Source organism: Thyridium curvatum (assembly GCF_004353045.1).
Source record: "Thyridium curvatum strain D216 chromosome Unknown NODE_6_length_784332_cov_80.453264, whole genome shotgun sequence".
Taxonomy (NCBI): Eukaryota; Fungi; Ascomycota; class Sordariomycetes; order Thyridiales; family Thyridiaceae; genus Thyridium; species Thyridium curvatum.
The window spans coordinates 72,257-88,545 of record NW_022156761.1 but is presented as its reverse complement, the minus strand read 5'-3'; the positions used below and the strand labels follow the sequence as shown (position 1 = coordinate 88,545).

Genomic DNA, 16,289 nt, shown 5'->3' with positions numbered 1-16,289 from the left:
CCAAAACCGGAATCCCACCAGACACAGCAACACCTCCAGCCTCTTCATTTCTTCCCCTTGCTCTTCTTGGAGCTACCCTCACCACTACCGGCACCCTTCTTCTTCTTCCCCGCCTCCTTCTCCTTGCCGTTCGGCCGGTCGAGCGCGTGAGGATCCAGACCCCTCCTGCGCATGGCGTTCCTCCGCGCCCGCTCCATGTACTCCTTGTCCTCGCCGTCGTCAAACCCGCCAAAGTCGTCGCCGCTCGTGGCGGCCGCCCCGTCCTCGCCGTCGGTCGAGATGGGCGTCTTGTCAATGACCTCCTCGTCGACGGCGCGCTTCCCGGTGCCGTCCTTGGAGGAGGAGGACGACGACGCCATGACGGCGTTGGCCGGCGTCGGGCCGACCTTTTTGAACTTGGCGACGAAGAAGCCGTCGATGTTGTGCGCGTGCGGGTAGAACCGCCGCGTGAGCTTGATGCTGGGGTCGAACTTCTTGCCCATGTAGCTCGTGAACCCTTCCTTGCCGAAGGGCAGGCCCGTCTCGACGAGCTTGACGTTGGGCCGGCGCGACAGCGCGTAGGCGACGACACCCTCGCTGTTGATTAGACCGTTAGCGTCATGCTTTTGGCTGAAGAGTGTATGATGATGGGGGAGGGGGGGTGACAACTTACTTCTCCTCGACAGTGACACTGCAAGTAGAGTAGACGAGATAACCACCAGTCTTGCTGGCGTGGTTGACCGAGTCGATAGCAGCGAGCAGCAGCTGCTTCTGCAGGTGGGGCAGCATCATAAAGTCCTTCTCGTCCTTGTTGGTCTTGACGCTGGGGTCCTTGGCGATGACGCCCGTGCCCGAGCAGGGCGCGTCGAGCAGCACCCGGTCGAAGCCGCCGATGACCTTGGGGAACTCGCGGCCGTCGTAGTTGCACACGACGACGTTGCGGGCGCCCAGGCGGTGGATGTTGCCGATGAGACCCTTGGCACGGGCCTTGTTGGAGTCGTTGGCGAAGATGACGCCCGTGTTCTTCATGAGCGCCGCGCAGTGCGTCGTCTTTCCGCCGGGAGCGGACGCCATATCCAGCACGCGCTCCTCTGGCTGCGGCGACAGGGCCATGACGGGCAGGAAGGAGGCGGCGGCCTGGATCATGTAGTGGCCGGCGAGGTACTCGGGCGTGGCGCCGAGGGGCACCGTGGACTCGAAGATCTGCAGGCCGACCTTGCTCCACTTGCCGACGGGCTCGAGGGTGACGCCGCGGTTGATGAGCGCCTGGGCGAGGTCTCTCCTGTGCGTCCGGAGCGAGTTGGTGCGGATGACGACGGGGCGGGGCGTCTCGTTGGCCTCGAAGAAGGCAAACGCCTCGCGCGGGCTGAAGAGATTGAACAGCTTCTCCGCGAGGAAGGCGCTGTAGCCGTAGTACGCGCAGATGTCCTTCAGCAGCTGGTTCGTATAGTCGACCCTTGACCGCCCGGGCTCTGCCAGTTTTGCAAAGTCGTCCAGCACCCGTATCGTGTCTGTTATCCGCTGGCGCAGCAGCTGCACGTCCGGGGCGAGCAGGGACTGGCCCTTGGCCGCCAGCTCGTCATCCTCGTCCTCCAGCACGTCCAGCGTGTCGCCGACAATGTTGGTCTGCAGCGCCGCCTCTTGCAGCTCGGCCTCGGCGGCGGCGGCTTCGTCCTCGAGCTGCTTGTCGAGCTTCCTCGACAGACCCTCAATGTTGGCGGCCGTCAGCTTCTCTTCCCGGTCCGAGTCGTCCTCATCGTCCGAGAAGACGAACTGGCCCTTCTTGCCCTCCACCTCCTGATCAGAGTCGAACACGGAATCGTCATCGGAGCCGAGGAAGTCGTCGCCCAGCTTCTCGTCGCTATCGAGGTCGGAGAACTCGTCGGCAGGCAGGTCCAGGTCCGAGTCGTCCTCCGTCTCCTCGTCAGAGCCCGGCTGCGGCTTCTTCGCCTTGGTCTTGTCCTTGCCATTGGTCTTTGGGACCGGCTCGGGTTTCTTGGAGGTCTTGCGCTTCTTCGCCTGGGGTGCCTTGGCGGGCACATCATCGACGGGCAGGCCTGCCTTCCTCTTGAGCTTGGCAAAGTGCTCCTCAGACAGGGTGTCAGGGAGACCCTGCTTCTTCTTCATGCGGCGTCCTTGACCCATGGCGACTGCGGTTTGCGTTTGAACTGCTGCAGAGCTTTCAAGTCGCAGGCGTCCAGACTGGCGAGAATGCCACTACGGCCCAGGCCTTTCGCAGCAGCCATTGAAACAAATTTTCTGTGACCTATCGATAAGATAACGCGATAAGGATGTGGAGGAAGCGACCCCCACTTGATATGTAATCCCATCCTGGAACTGTTCAGCAATATCGCCGTCTTCAACAGCTACACCTGATAAGTTAACTAATTTCATATCAATTCGGATTGGGGTAATGAATTGATTCTAGTGACATATCTCAGGATTCTCTCGCCAAAATACCATCTAGCAATCTTGGTGGCACTGTACGAAGAAAACGGTCTATCCGCTCTCCTGCTCACGGAGCCTAGAAAGTCAACTTCGAGAGTTACAGGTGGTACAGCGAGAGCAGGGTGCGGGTGTATCGAAAATGGCATGAATCTGCGTATTGAAACAAACATGCATGCAGTCTTAGTCAGGTGTGACCAGCCACCTCTTTGAACCGCCTATCACGACTCCCGCACGATAGCAGGTTGCGAGGAACTTGCTCGCCAAAAAGGCTTCACTGACGTACGCTCTCCAGTTGCAAAAGGACACATCGACGCCACCCAAAGCGTTCGATTCATGCATTTCCAAGCCTCTGTCGACCTTGACTATGTGTCCATCACAAGCCATACATCATCACAACTCGCTTGTTCTCACCGAAGCTCTCTCCCCGTGGGGTACCCAGGTGAGACATGTGTTTCAGCCCGGGAGAGAACTGACTCTGGCCGTAACGTTAAAGGGCGGCTTGCATCGATTGTCGTAAGGTCAAGCAAGACCTGCAGCAGATAAAGCAGGAAAGAATGGGAGAGACGAGACTAGTATTCCCGTTTCGGTCCGCATATGCATGCATCTGAAGCGAGCTCAACGAGGGCAGTCCCGGAGAACGGGCGAGGATGGTAGGTGGTCGGCATTGCCAGCTGCAGCCTCAAGCCTACCAGCCTCGTGGGCATCGTCCGGGCTGCGACGCCGCATTTCTGAGAGTGAACAATGGAACCCTTTTCAGAAGAAAGCCCGTGGCTTGAATGCACGAGAAGGTGTGGCTTTCACAAGTGCTCTAGGCTTGTTAGCCAATGACTCGACCTTCCAAAGGGGGTGAACTGCAGCCCGGTTATTCGGTGCCGTTTGCATAAGGTTTGAGGTTCATCCCGAAGATACTGTGGCCCAAGGAGTAGACTGTCGTCACTGGTTAACAGACTCGATATCATGCATGGTGCTGTGGAAGAGGAGCTTCGTTCGTGCAACATCGCGATTGTGTGACCACGAGTTCGCAAGCAAACTTGTCGGTTCTGTCATCGTGATTGGCTGCAAATCCAGGCACAAAATCAGAACATATTGCCCACGCGCGTGCGACCAGGGACAGGGACGGATGCCCCGAATATATGGCCCTCAGGGGTGACAAGCTGAAGGCATGACAGCTAATGCCATGCAGCGCCTCTTGTCGCCTATTACAAACACCTCCTTCGATATTTGTTCAGCTGGCGCCTCAATGCTGCTGACACTCGGCCGACTGTACTTTGCCTACGAGCCTACTCAGTGTCAAGGGAAGGGGAGAGAGTCGATAAGCTTTTGGCGTTGTCGCACAGCCAACAGATGTGCATCATCGGTACACACCCCCTCTCCAGAGGCTGTTTATGCATCTGTCCAATCTCATTGGCACAGAGCGGGAGACGCCATCGACTCAGAGTTTTTGGACAGTAAGTCGATGGCCGATCCATACTGGATACAAAGGTCAAAAGAGCGCTGGATGAACCCAGTTCGCCCTCCACTTGGGTATCTCAGGTCACCCTCTCGGCCACTGCGGATGGAGTGTTCCAATCTCCTCTCAGCTTGAATGTCCAGTGAGGTATGCCCACTGAAGCCTCTTAAGCAAGCCCTAAAACGATCGAGTCCAATCAGGCCGGCGTCGAGCGACGGCGGATGCACGACGCGACCCGCCGCCGGCTGGTCCGCCCCTGACTAGTGGCGACGTGCAGCTAGAATTTTCTTTTTCTTTTCCCACTTGCTCATTCTTTCTTCTGAGAGAGTCGAGCGGAGAGGAAAGACAAAGCTACTGTTTCAAGATTGGGGCCAGAATGAGCATGAATGGCCAATTTCGGCGAAATCGAAGGAAGAAAAACCTGCGTGTCGTTGGTCGCCCGCTTATCACTCCTTGCGCCCGGAGATAACATCTCACAGTGATGGGGTTTCCCTGTGAGTGTGGAGCATCTTTTCGTATTGAATCTGTGCTGCTACTCTAGAGCGCCCCCGCGCGCGGTAGGCAAGGGGCGCTGTTGTCTGTTCGGGGACTTTGCGCGCCCGGTGTTTGCTGAGGCCTGGTACGGGACTGGGTGGAAGTCAATACCGGTAAGGTTCGCGCGCTGCCCGGATTGTCAGGGTACATCGAATACGACGCTCTGGCGCATGAGACGTAGGTAGAATCCTGGTTCTCTCGTATCTGTGCAGCAAATCTGGGCTGGCCAAGGGTAGGGGGTGTGGTGAGCTAAGCACCGGCTTCCCATGGGTCACAGTTGCATCTGCGCTCTGGAGGGTGTGGTACGGTACTTGTCGGGGAGTGGTGCCCGGTAGGCACCACTGATCGCCCATCTCCGTACGACAACACCCTTGCGCCAGGGTCCCCTACCTACCCTGGTCAGCGAGCGGGCTTTCGTAAGCACTGTGAAGCTTGGCCGCGCGCTCAGTCAGAAGCTTGGGAAGCCTCGTGCCGCTGGGGGCAGGGGTCGCGATTGGCCCATGCAGAGGAGCTGACGGTGATCAGGGCACTATCAGTTGCTCTGCGAAAGCACCCATGTCAGTCGCGTGCTGGACAACCGCAGACCCCCAACACGAAGGAGACGACACGGCCAGGGGGATTCGAGCTCGTGAGAGCCGGCCAGGCTAGCTGTAAAAATATCTGGCGGGCTCAAGCTCTCGTCGGCTGTACCTACTCCGTACTGGAGTTCAATGTTGGTTCCAAAACGCTGGACTGGAATCGTCCGCGTCATCAATTCCACGGCCCCTCCAGCGCGGAGCAAAACTTCAGCGAGGGTCGAGGGCAGACCGTCTCGAGCAATGTGCAAGTGGGCTTTTGACGTCACCCAGGCGAAAGGGGGGAGATCACGGTCTCGGGTGATGAGAAAGAGCCCCATAAGAGCCATGCCTCTTCTCTGATCAGATCGAGATATCCGCAGATTGCCCGAATAAAGAGGGGCTGTGGCAGTGAAGAGAGACGGACGCTCAGGTCTCGCGCAGTCCGCTTTTCATCTCTGCCAAGTTGACTGGAAAGGCTGGACGAGATAAAAAGTCGAATGGCGGCCATAAAAAAAACTTCCAGGAATGGTAGCTCGTGTTGCTTGGCACTAGGTGGGGGGAAGTGGAGGGGAGGGGGTCAATTTAGCGACCAGGTGTCTCTGGTGGTGGGCTGATCCGTTCCTCGCTCAGGTACAAGTCTGTCATGGCGTGGTGGGGGGTGTGCACTCGCAGCCCTGGAGGCCTTTAGCACTGTTAATACGGGCTGTAGGGGAGGGGAGGTACTTTGCGCAGCATCCATGGATCCATGGAATCCTCCTCGGCTGCGCTGGAAGGCAGCTTGGAGGTACCTGCTTACTGCCGTGGGGTGTCTGTGTAGGCCAGTGTGCGAGGTCATGCATGTACCTCCTTCACTGATGGAGATGAGCTCCTAGGTAGTTGGTAGGCGTGTCACGCATCCCATCAAGCACATTGTGCTCCAGGAGGCGCGCGGCAGTAGTTATTTGTCCCGGAACATGAGCTACGTACGACCTCTAATTTCGCGGCCCTCTGATGATGCAATGGCTTGCTGTGGAAAATGTACCAGACTCCGTAATTGTACATGCTCTGTAATTACTCTGAATGTTCGATGTGTGTGTCGTATCTATCATGACCCTTTCTATGCGATATACCTGATTACCCAGAAGGAAAGAAGAATGCCTAAGAAAAGAAGACAAAGCCGCTATGAAGATCTGACATCGATGGATAGGCTGGGCACGGAGAACGTGACGGGCGCGTCGGCGTAGAAAGTCTCGGTTCCCAAACTCAGATATCCCAGATAATCACTGCTGCTGGGGAAGTTGGCCTTGCCCATGGTCAGCAAGTCCTCCAGCAGAGGCGAGATGTCGCCGTGGAACTTCTCGGTCACGGCGGAGGCGACCCAGGTCAAGACCCATTGCTTCTGCTCGTTCTGGTCGACGTAGAGATTGAACGTCGCCCCGTCGAGCACCCTCGTCGCGACAATTCCTTTTCCAAAACCAAGGGGTTTCGCCGACGTGCCAAACGTCGCGAACCAGACCATGACCTCGAAGTTAGCTTTGGCACTGTCCTCCGCGACCGTCTTGTCCTTGTCCAAGAACATATCGATGGCGACGTTGGAATTGAGCGAGATCTGCGTCAGTGACGCCTGATCGGTTGTTGTCACTGAGCCGTTGCCCACGCCGTAAGTCCACTCCATATCGACGTTGATCGCCTTGAGCGTGTTGAGGCTGGCGGGGAAGACGCCGCCATCGACCTTGATGTTGGGGAAGGCGTGCACAGGCTGGCTCGTTGTCCGCTGGGGGAATTGCCAGGACACGTAGAACGGGGGCGCCGTGGTGTTGGTAGCATACGTTCCATTGTTGTTGCTTGTAACCTGCGATGGCCGTCAGTATTCTGCCAGATGAAGCCATTCGCGACCAGGTGCCACACTAACATTCAAGCATAGAGTGCCTCCCTCGCCGTCTACGACACCCCACTGGTTGGGGTTTACTACAAACGATTAGCACCACTATCTCGACTGACGACCGCAACGCAGGCATATCGGCGCGCTGCCGAATGGCACACTCACATATGTACTTCTGGCCCTTGGCGGGCGGTTCGATACCGAAGGCCTTCATGCAGTTGTTCTCGACCGTGATGCCATTGTTGTCCAGCTTGGGGCGGCCTGAGGGCTCGGGCGTGAATATGGGTGGCTGTCCGGTCGCTTCTCTATGTGACTGAATGCCGAACAAGACTCCCAACGTGATGGCGATGGGCAGTGCCAGCAGCCCGACGTTGACAAGCCATCGGAAGTTGAGAGCTCCCATGGCGGATGGCTTGGGATTGGGGAACGAACGACACAAGCAAGCGAGAGGACGGGTGGTGAAAACACCTCTGGAATCAGAGCTTCGTGTGCGCGCGACACCAGAGCAGGCAGAGCGTGCTGATATGATCAAATCAATCGTGGCGAGCTCGAGATGTCTTTTCTGGCAGAGATGGCATCACAGTGCACAATCGGTAGTTGGCTCGATAGGGTCAAGAGCGAGCATGGGCTACAGCAGAAAAAAAGAGTGCAGATAACACACCCACCCCCCTCCTCCCAAATGATGGACACACCCTCAGGCTCGCTTTGGCGCAGGCCACTGTAATTTTTGACCTGCCAGCGCCTGGACGCTGGTACCAAGAATGATACCCACACAGGAAAGAGTACGTAACTACCTACCTGTCGGCTGCGCCCTGACAAGACCGTATCTGCAGGTGAGGTAGCCTACCTACGTGCACTGAGGTGACTGATTGAGTGCCTCGAGTAGGTAACCTACCTAGTCTTACCTCTTACTGCCTAGGTACTCCGTATGCAAAAAAAGAGGCGTCTTCCTACTACTCCGTAGGTCAGAGTCGGACCGCACCCCTGACTTACTTTAGTTTGGAGCCTCTGGGCGGAATGTGGCAACCTTGAACCGTTTCGCTAGGTATTCTCAGGCGACGGACTGCCCGCCACGATACGCGGCCGACAGGGGGAATTCCACCCTGGGCGAGGGTTCGCCCACCTCTGCACACACACCCACCAAGCAACCTTGAAGGCAAGGCCAGAGACACCGGCAGACCGGGTTCGTGATAGACTCGGCACTAGCGTTGCTTTTTATGGACACAGGGACCCGCCCAGTGCTGAAAAAAAGGCGAGACATCCGACGACGGCAGCTGAGAAAGGGCAGAGAGACGAGCCCAGCATGCCAACGGAAACCTGGGAGATCAGTTTGCGGTTTTTGTGCAGGACTGGTAGGCTCAGTGCTGCTCGCTTGTGCATGTGCTGATTCAGTGACGGGATTATCAGTTTTTGCGACTCAATCTGCGTCAACTGCATGTGGTGTGCTGCCAGCATGGAAGCCAGGTACCCTGCCTGCAGTTCGGCATGCGTTTGCATGTGCTCGCTCGTGTTGGCCACACACCCTTTTTGCTTCGCCTTTCAAGCTTTTCTGCCCTGCCCAATCACCAGAATGGCTGGCTGGCCCCCTTCTCCCTCTCCCTCTCCCAATGCGAGATTTGCTGGCGGGCCTGTCACCGGCCCCAATTCGATGCCCATTGAGCGAGCGTCCTTTGAGCTCCATGCGATGGCGCTAAGCAACTGGGGATCCAGCTGCAGGAAAACCTGGCCTGTCACTCTGGGTGCGAGCAGTGCGAGCCCAACCCTGCCTTGGCCCTTGAGTTTGCATTGGGCTGTTTTTTCTTCTTCTTTCGAGAAGGACTTGCTGCAGGAACAGAGAACAGAGCAAGACCAACATGAGGCTTCTCTAACGGCACACCCTCTGACTGCCGATAACGTTACTTCGCTTGTCATGACCTGCCCCCTCTTTGTCATTCTCCTCGGCCTGCGCTCTGTGCTCCCGTAGGTACCCAGCTCAGCAAGAATGGCACCGTCAGTCATGACTTTTGTGTGAGCTATCACGTCACACACTCCCCTGCCAGAATGCCCCGTCGGCTCGAACGGAGGAGGTCCATCTTGCTTTTGGGGGGCTCAGCCTGGGTGTGAAAATGTCGGGGACCCATCTCTGATCTCTGGCTTGTTCACACCCCCCTCCACCCCAAGTGCGTGCTCCAGTCGTCGTCCCCCATCGGCGGCTAGGATAGGCCGTCGCTCTGCTTTTATTAGTGTGATGCATCTGGAGACCTCGGTGGTCTGTTGGTCTGTTGGTACCTTGCTTTATTACGAAATCAGAGTACGGAGTACTTACTGTGTGCTCGAAGTGGCCCCCCCCGTAGTCCCGTAAGGCCCCAGCACGGAGTGGATGGATCTGGTTGGAGGCTCCTGCTTTTTCTCGATAGACAGACATCATCTAATTCCCTGCCTATCTTTCCTTCCCCATCGAACAAAACTCGGCCTGTTTGTTTTTCTGATCAACGTTGTTTCTTGTTAGTCACTCCGTGTCGCCTCTCGCTCGCTCACCATAGACATTCGTTTTCCTATCCAACCAGCAACAAACTTTTGGATCAGCACCACCTTTTTTTTATTCCATCCCACGGAATCTTATCACCGTCTGTAGACTCTTTCGCTCGCTCTTCTCGCTCACTGAAGGGACCGCACCCGGATCGTATCGTGGACCATTCCACCCACGCCGCCAAGATGAAGGGGCAGCAGGAGGAATATGGCGAGATGGTCGAGATCGACGTCCTTCCGCGCCCGCCGCAACATTACTACCAATATGACCAGCCCAACAGCCCTCATCATAACCCGTATCAGCATCCCGACAGCGATACCAGCTCCAGCTATAGGAGAAGAAGTCCCCAGGAGCTCATGTCGCCCTCCAGGCCTCACCGGGTGCCCTCAGACGACTACGGCTCCCCGGGATGGCCCTCGCCCGTGGCCTCACGGCCCAATTCGCAGCTGTACCTAGGCGAGTATGGCTACGACTCCCGCCCGAGCACGCCGCCCCAGCTGAGGAGCCCCCGGCCCGGGGCGCCGTTCATGCACACCAACTCGTCGTCGTTCGACTCGAGGCCAAACTTTGATTCGAGGCCGCAGACGCCAATGGTGAGAATTCACGGCTGCCAACGCTGGCCGAAGGAGCTCAGCTTGGGAATTCCCGGCGTGACAAGAGTGAAATTGGCTGACAGATGCAATAGAACCAGAGCCATCTCAGCTTGGCGGGGCTCCTTCCCAATGGGCCGGCGCCGATGCTGGACAAGGATTGGGTCAAGCCCGGCACCATTGCCAGGTTACACGACCGCGACGATGCCGACATCTGGAAGGGCTGGAGGCGGAACTTCTTCAAATTCACCCCCTTCCTGACCTTCTTCAACATGGCGCTGTACCTCCTGTACCTCGGGCTCCGTATCTTTTGCGTTATCTCGGCGCAAGCAACGTACGGCACCACGTATGCCGCCGCTTGGATCTTCATCGCCGTGGAGATCGCCGTGGCCATCCCCTCGATGATGCACAACTTCTGGACCATGTGGGCGCTCAAGAAGAGGAGGAGAGCCAAGCTTCGCCTGACCGGTTATGACGTGCCCACCGTCGACGTCTTCATCACCTGCTGCGGCGAGGACGACGACGTTATCCTCGACACCGTCCGCGCCGCCTGTGACATTGACTACCCGCGCGATCGGTTCCGCGTCCTGCTTCTCGACGATGCCAAGTCCAAGTCTCTGGAGGAGGCCGTCAACAACCTCTCGGTATCCATGTACCACAACCTGTACTACCTCGCACGCACCAAGATCCCCGGCCAGCCCCACCATTTCAAGGCCGGCAACCTCAACTATGGTCTGGAGCAGACGCATCTTCTCCCGGGTGGAGCCGGCCAGTACATGGCCGCTCTGGATGCTGACATGGTGAGTTCGGACTGTTCTCGTGATCTCGTAAACGTGTCGGTCCACTAACGGCAGGCAGATTCCCGAGAAGGACTGGCTCCGTGCCGTTCTCCCCCATCTCATGGCCGACCCCAAAATGGCGCTCGCCTGCCCTCCCCAGCTCTTCTACAACACCCCGCCGTCCGATCCCCTGGCCCAGAGTCTGGACTTCTTTGTCCACGTCATTGAGCCCATCAAGGATGCTCTCGGAGTCGCTTGGTGCACTGGTTCCGGATACGTCGTCCGCCGTGAGGCCCTCGACGAGATAGGCAACTTCCCACTCGGTTCTCTGGCTGAGGATGTCGCGACCTCGACCATGATGCTTGGCAAGGGCTGGAAGACGGCCTACATCCACGAGCCCCTCCAGTTCGGCACCGTTCCTGACGACTACGCCAGCCACTTGAAGCAGCGCACCCGCTGGGCCATCGGCACCGTCGACACGGCCTTCAAGCTCAACTTCTGCCTGTGGGGCGACAAGGTCCGCCAGATGACTTTCGCGCAGCGCTTCTCGGGTTTCCTGTACGCGTCGCTCAGTCTGTACACCCTGCTCCTGACCATCTCCCTGTTCGCCATCCCCATCATCCTGGTCATGGGCAAGCCCCTCGTCGCCTACGCCAACGACGACCAGCTCCGCTGGCTCATCTGGGCCTGCTTCGCCGCCACGATGGCCAACCGCCTGTGCGAGTTCGCCCTCTTCATCCCCGCTGGCTACCACACCGGCCAGCGCGGCTCCCGCTACCAGCTCTGGATGTCTCCCTACATCGCCCTCTGCATCGTGCGCGCCTTCATCCTGCCCAAGTGGCTCGGCGGCCAGGCCCAGGCCTTCAAGCCCACGGGCTCGCTCGACTCGAAGCTTAACGAGCGCGACGCCGTGCGCCGCAAGAACATGCTGCGTCGCCTCTGGGCCATCCTCGTCAACTGCATGGCCAGCTTCCACCTGGCCTTTGTCTACCTGACGCTCGTGGCCGTCGTCATCACGTCGTACCGCTGCTTCTTCACGCAGACGGGCGCCCGCAACATCATCACGTGCCTCCTCACGCACGCCTTCTGGCCGCCGCTGACCTTCCTGTTCATCGTCAGCTCGCTCTGGACGCCCATCTCGTACGCCATCGACCCGCCCGACGTGCCCGAGCGCGAGCAGCTGCTGGACCGCGACTCCAAGACGCACGTGGCGCACCCGACGCGCAAGAGCAAGAAGATTGCCTTTGCGGGCCAGGCGGCGTGGTTCGAGTTTGAGTACACGTTTGCGACGGCGTATACGATCCTGATCTTTGTCGTTTCCTTTATCTTTTAGGGATGAGGAGATGAAGGGCGAGGAAAATTGAGAAAGATGACGAAAGGAAAGGACAGGAAAGCAGGTTTTGATTTTTCGACACTTCTCCGTCGGAGAAATTCTTGACTCTCCGTCCTGGGAGGATCAACTGGTCAGATGAAGGATGAAGGATGAATGAGAGTGGGGTGGGTCACGGAGGCAGGTTCCGTGAGATTTCCTATTTGGGGAACAGCACTGGCCCGACCCTTGACACGATCGTCGCCCGACAATCAATTGGGGCCCAAACTACGAGTGGGGGACTTGGAAGAGGACTCTGGGCTCGCGAGGCCTAGAGTCCCGAGGAGATCATATAATGTGTATTTTTGTCGTTTATTTTTTTTTTCTTTGTCCGGCATGTATATAATCACGAACGACGGGAAGGACGGAGGTGTCTGGGGCCGTGGAGGAGGGCTGACAAAGTCAGGACGAGGACGACATCATCATCATCATCATGGGTTGTTTTTCCAAGCGCAAAACATTTGTATAAAGGGGAATCACTCTGTTTTTTTTCGGCGTCGGCGGCATAACACACATTTGTCATGTCAATAACCGTTTTTTCTGGTTATTGTTAATCCCTTTCTTGTTTTCTTACACAACACACATTACATCCTCTTCCCACAGGGAAGAGAGGCTATTAGAATTGCTTATCATAGAGTCAGGGAGACAAAGGCATTCGTTGTATGGAATGGGATGGCATTTATTAAAACATTGCATTGTGGTGACTTGACATGGAAGTGTTGAAGATGATTTCCGGGAGCACCGTCGAGATGCTGCTTTTTTTTCCCCGACAGCACAACGCTCTGTATATCATCCCTGGTGTTCTTCACGCACTCATAAATCTGAGAGATAGGGCAGCCATGCCAGTTTTGGGATTCCCTTCTCGTCAATCAGACTGCTGCATCCTCTCTCGAGCCTCGTCAATGGAGGCTTTTGCTACGGCCTGAATTGCATCTCCAGAACCGTCTCTTGGTCGTGCCCAACGCTCGTCTTGGAAACACGGTAGGTCCTATGATCACCGACGGGATATTAGTCACCTTTTGGCATATGGTCAAATTCTGAACAAGGGTGGACCTACGACCAACCACTCCGGCTTAATGGCCGTGACGACCTCGAGGTACTGGCGGCAGTGGGCCACAAGGTGAAACCGGTGATAGACAACCCACTGGTGGTTCTTGTCCAACAGGGCGCTGGTTCGACTAAGCAGGGCGTGATCGCCGCGGTGGACCGTGCGGTAGACATCACCAGCCTCGTGAAATGCCGTCTGGGTGCAGAAGCCCCGTGCGAGCGCCTTCCTGATGTTGGTGTCGTACTGCGGAGACCGGAAGGGCGTGGATATAGCCTTGATCAGGCGGTGCTCGCGCAGGAAGTCCCGGATTTTGCCCTCGATCTCCAGGGCGTCCTCCAGCGCTGCGTGGCTCAGGAAGTGATCCGTACACCACTCCTCAACGTCGACGTCGAGACCGGCCTCGACCTCCTTGAGCAGGCCGCAGTAGGCGTAGAAGGCGTTCAGCAGGCTCATGTGGTCGCTGAGCGCGTGCCCGAACTGCTGGCGCGCCAAGTCCGCGACATGCCTGTGCGCATATGGGCGGAGGAAAACGGTCCTGCGTGTGCTCAGGAGGGCGGCGATGGACACCATCTCCACTGAGCAGTCGCACTTTGCCGCCTCGAGGAGGACCCTGTACCAGACTGGATGCACCGGGAACTCTTGAGAAGCGGCGTCACGCCCCAATCTGGTAATATCACCTTGGTCATCGAGGTATCCCCTACGAGAGTCAGCTGAAGGCATTTTTTTAATCTTTCTCGACAACTCATGATGACGTACCAGTCATTGAGATCCCCGAGAGCACGAAGAACGTTCTCTGGACCGGCTCCGTATTCGGTTAGATCCACAGATCCCTCTTCGTTTTTAAGATACAGTATCTCATCCGTGATGTCAAGCCTGAGCATGTCTGGCAGTGCGTCCTCGGCGAGTTCTTTGTAGCATTTCTTGGTGTATAGTCGGTAGCACTCTCCGGGCCCAAACGCGCCAGCGCGCTTTGCTCGCTGCTGTGCTTGCTGTTTGGATACTGGTGTCAGCAGGAGCATGTCCATCCTTGTTCTCGGATTTTGGTAACTGAGCCTGCGAAGGCCCGAGTCAACCACATATTTGACATTGGAGATCCAGCGAGTCTCCTTGTCGACCGTGGTAAAGTTTTCGGCCATGGTCGTGGTCACGATACACCTCCGCTTCGATGACGGCTGGAAAACCCGCTTCTGCTCCTTTGAGGCCATCAGTGAGTACAGTGGCAAGACCTCTAGATCGAGCTTGGCCCGTCGCAGTTGAGAACAGAGCGTTTCTATCTCGTTCTCTCCGGGAAGGAAGACGAGAATGTCCGCTTTCCCTTTGAATTTGTGCACGTTCTGCACAACCGTGAGTGCCGCTTGGAGATAGTCCGGGGTTGCATGCTTGAGATGGTGTATTTCTACGGGGTGTGTCTGGTAGGGGCTCATCTTGACTGCGGCATGTGAAGACAATGATCGACGCTTGCGGAAGAGGATCCAGAGCTGTTGCCCCAGGCAAAGTATTGGGAAGTCCAAATGGAGGCGGTATTATCAACCGTGGCAAGACAAGACGTGAAAGTAGGATTCAATATGGATCAGAAGCTTAGTTGCTAGAACCACCGTGCATTTTCGTGTGAAGGTGAGGGAGAAGTGGAATTGGAAGACTGGGTGGAAGAAGGCAGGCCTGTGCTTCGAAAAAGGGGAAGTTGCCACTAGTCGAGAAGGCTGCCGATGTACCTGCCACATTCAGCTTCTAAGAGGTAGGTAGATCTGCCAGTCTTATTATGTACTAAGTACCTAAAATAAGGTACCTCCTCTCCTTTCCACCACTCTCGTCCAAATTCCTGCTGCTGCCTATTCGCAAGCTGCCAGCAAAGTTTCTTATCAGGAGAGTGTAGCCGTGTTAACTTCTATTCCACACCGTCAACAATCTCCTCCTATATCTATAGGGACATCAGATCTCTCTCAGATTCTTCTCAAAGCTTCATCGGCTCCGAAACTTTATTTCGCTCATTCAAAAGTGATCTAGCATCGTTCAAGCATCTACTTCATGTCCACAGACGGATCCGCATCATGGCAAATGAAGTACAAATACCAACTGGTGCCCTCTACGTATGTTTATTTAATTTTCGTGTTTGCAGTGGCAAGTCTAACCCGAACTTAGTTCTCGTCGGCGTTCGTGAAGGAGAGTGATTCTGAGATCCCGAGAGGGGATATTACTGTTCCCAGGATTCCCCCAGACGATATTGGTATCCAGTACACTATGGCATCAACATCGGCCTCCGCTACGCATGGCCGGACTGACCCAAGGAACAAATCGGGAAAGAGCAGCTTCCGCCCTGAGTGGATTTACACTCCCCGCGATCCTGCCATGTACAAACAGAGTTTTTTCGAGGCTTATGAACAGAAAGAGAAAATTTACGAGGAAAAGGGATGCGTTCACCACTTCCAAATCGCCGAAGATCGAGAAAGCTTCGTACCTCGTCAATATCCGATGCCAGGCGAGCCAAATGAAGAGGAGGATCAGCCTATTCTCATCGTTCAGAGAGCGTCAGACGCAACCACACTTCCGGACGAGATCAAAAGCTCAAGAATGTTGGGTGACGGTCAGATTCAAGGAATGGAAATGAGTCTTGCTTCTCTCGATACGGCTAAATCTGCAGATATGATGAGCCAAGGCTAGGAGCTTTGGCATCATCCTGAGAGGCCGCAGGATCCGAATCGTTATGACTGGGATCGTCGCATAACAAAGGAGGCCAGAGATGTTGATTCTACTGATCAACCGTGGAGGGACACTGCTTACATTTTTGAGAGGGAGGCGAAGCTTCTCATCCCTCAAGGAAGTTCATCAACGTGGACCCCGGGCGAGCTATTTGGAGGCAACGACCATGCCAACGAGACCCTTTCCTTCTCACCTCGTCTTATCTCGGGGACAACTTCAGGGGCGGATCTACGGACCGCAACCTCAGCTGCTCACATTCCTGAATGGTCACGGCCGGCCCAGGTCGGCTTGGGCTGGGGCGACTATGACCGCTTTCACAGATGGCAGTTATACGGCAGATGTATTGACAAAAGCTCGGTGAAAAAAAGATTTTGGAATCGAGGCGAGGGAGAAAGGCTCACCTTTCAAAACAGTGCTGGCAAGATGAGCCACAAATGGAAAGTCGCAGCGCGAAACAAGGATGCGCAG

At 56.3% G+C, this 16,289-nt stretch overlaps 5 protein-coding genes across 5 annotated transcripts; 2 read left to right on the top strand and 3 right to left on the bottom strand.

The window, feature by feature from the left end:
- Positions 1 to 44: 44 nt before the first annotated feature.
- On the bottom strand, positions 45 to 2,124 carry E0L32_001498 (uncharacterized protein; the record flags this gene model as incomplete). The annotated part of the gene is made up of 2 exons (XM_031135584.1): positions 45 to 576; positions 653 to 2,124. The coding sequence occupies 2 exons, from the start codon at positions 2,122 to 2,124 to the stop codon at positions 45 to 47; spliced, it is 2,004 nt and encodes a 667-aa protein (XP_030990749.1).
- Positions 2,125 to 6,127: 4,003 nt separating this feature from the next.
- On the bottom strand, positions 6,128 to 7,232 carry E0L32_001497 (uncharacterized protein; the record flags this gene model as incomplete). Its single annotated transcript, XM_031135583.1, has 3 exons — positions 6,128 to 6,799; positions 6,860 to 6,915; positions 6,995 to 7,232. The coding sequence occupies 3 exons, from the start codon at positions 7,230 to 7,232 to the stop codon at positions 6,128 to 6,130; spliced, it is 966 nt and encodes a 321-aa protein (XP_030990748.1).
- Positions 7,233 to 9,523: 2,291 nt separating this feature from the next.
- On the top strand, positions 9,524 to 12,040 carry E0L32_001496 (uncharacterized protein; the record flags this gene model as incomplete). The annotated part of the gene is made up of 3 exons (XM_031135582.1): positions 9,524 to 9,931; positions 10,024 to 10,728; positions 10,787 to 12,040. 3 exons carry the CDS (start codon positions 9,524 to 9,526, stop codon positions 12,038 to 12,040), a joined length of 2,367 nt encoding a protein of 788 aa, XP_030990747.1.
- A 901-nt stretch (positions 12,041 to 12,941) lies between these two features.
- Positions 12,942 to 14,548, bottom strand: E0L32_001495 (uncharacterized protein; the record flags this gene model as incomplete). The annotated part of the gene is made up of 3 exons (XM_031135581.1): positions 12,942 to 13,064; positions 13,134 to 13,821; positions 13,881 to 14,548. The coding sequence occupies 3 exons, from the start codon at positions 14,546 to 14,548 to the stop codon at positions 12,942 to 12,944; spliced, it is 1,479 nt and encodes a 492-aa protein (XP_030990746.1).
- A 624-nt stretch (positions 14,549 to 15,172) lies between these two features.
- E0L32_001494 (uncharacterized protein) lies at positions 15,173 to 15,782 on the top strand (the record flags this gene model as incomplete). The annotated part of the gene is made up of 2 exons (XM_031135580.1): positions 15,173 to 15,211; positions 15,264 to 15,782. The coding sequence occupies 2 exons, from the start codon at positions 15,173 to 15,175 to the stop codon at positions 15,780 to 15,782; spliced, it is 558 nt and encodes a 185-aa protein (XP_030990745.1).
- Positions 15,783 to 16,289: the final 507 nt, after the last annotated feature.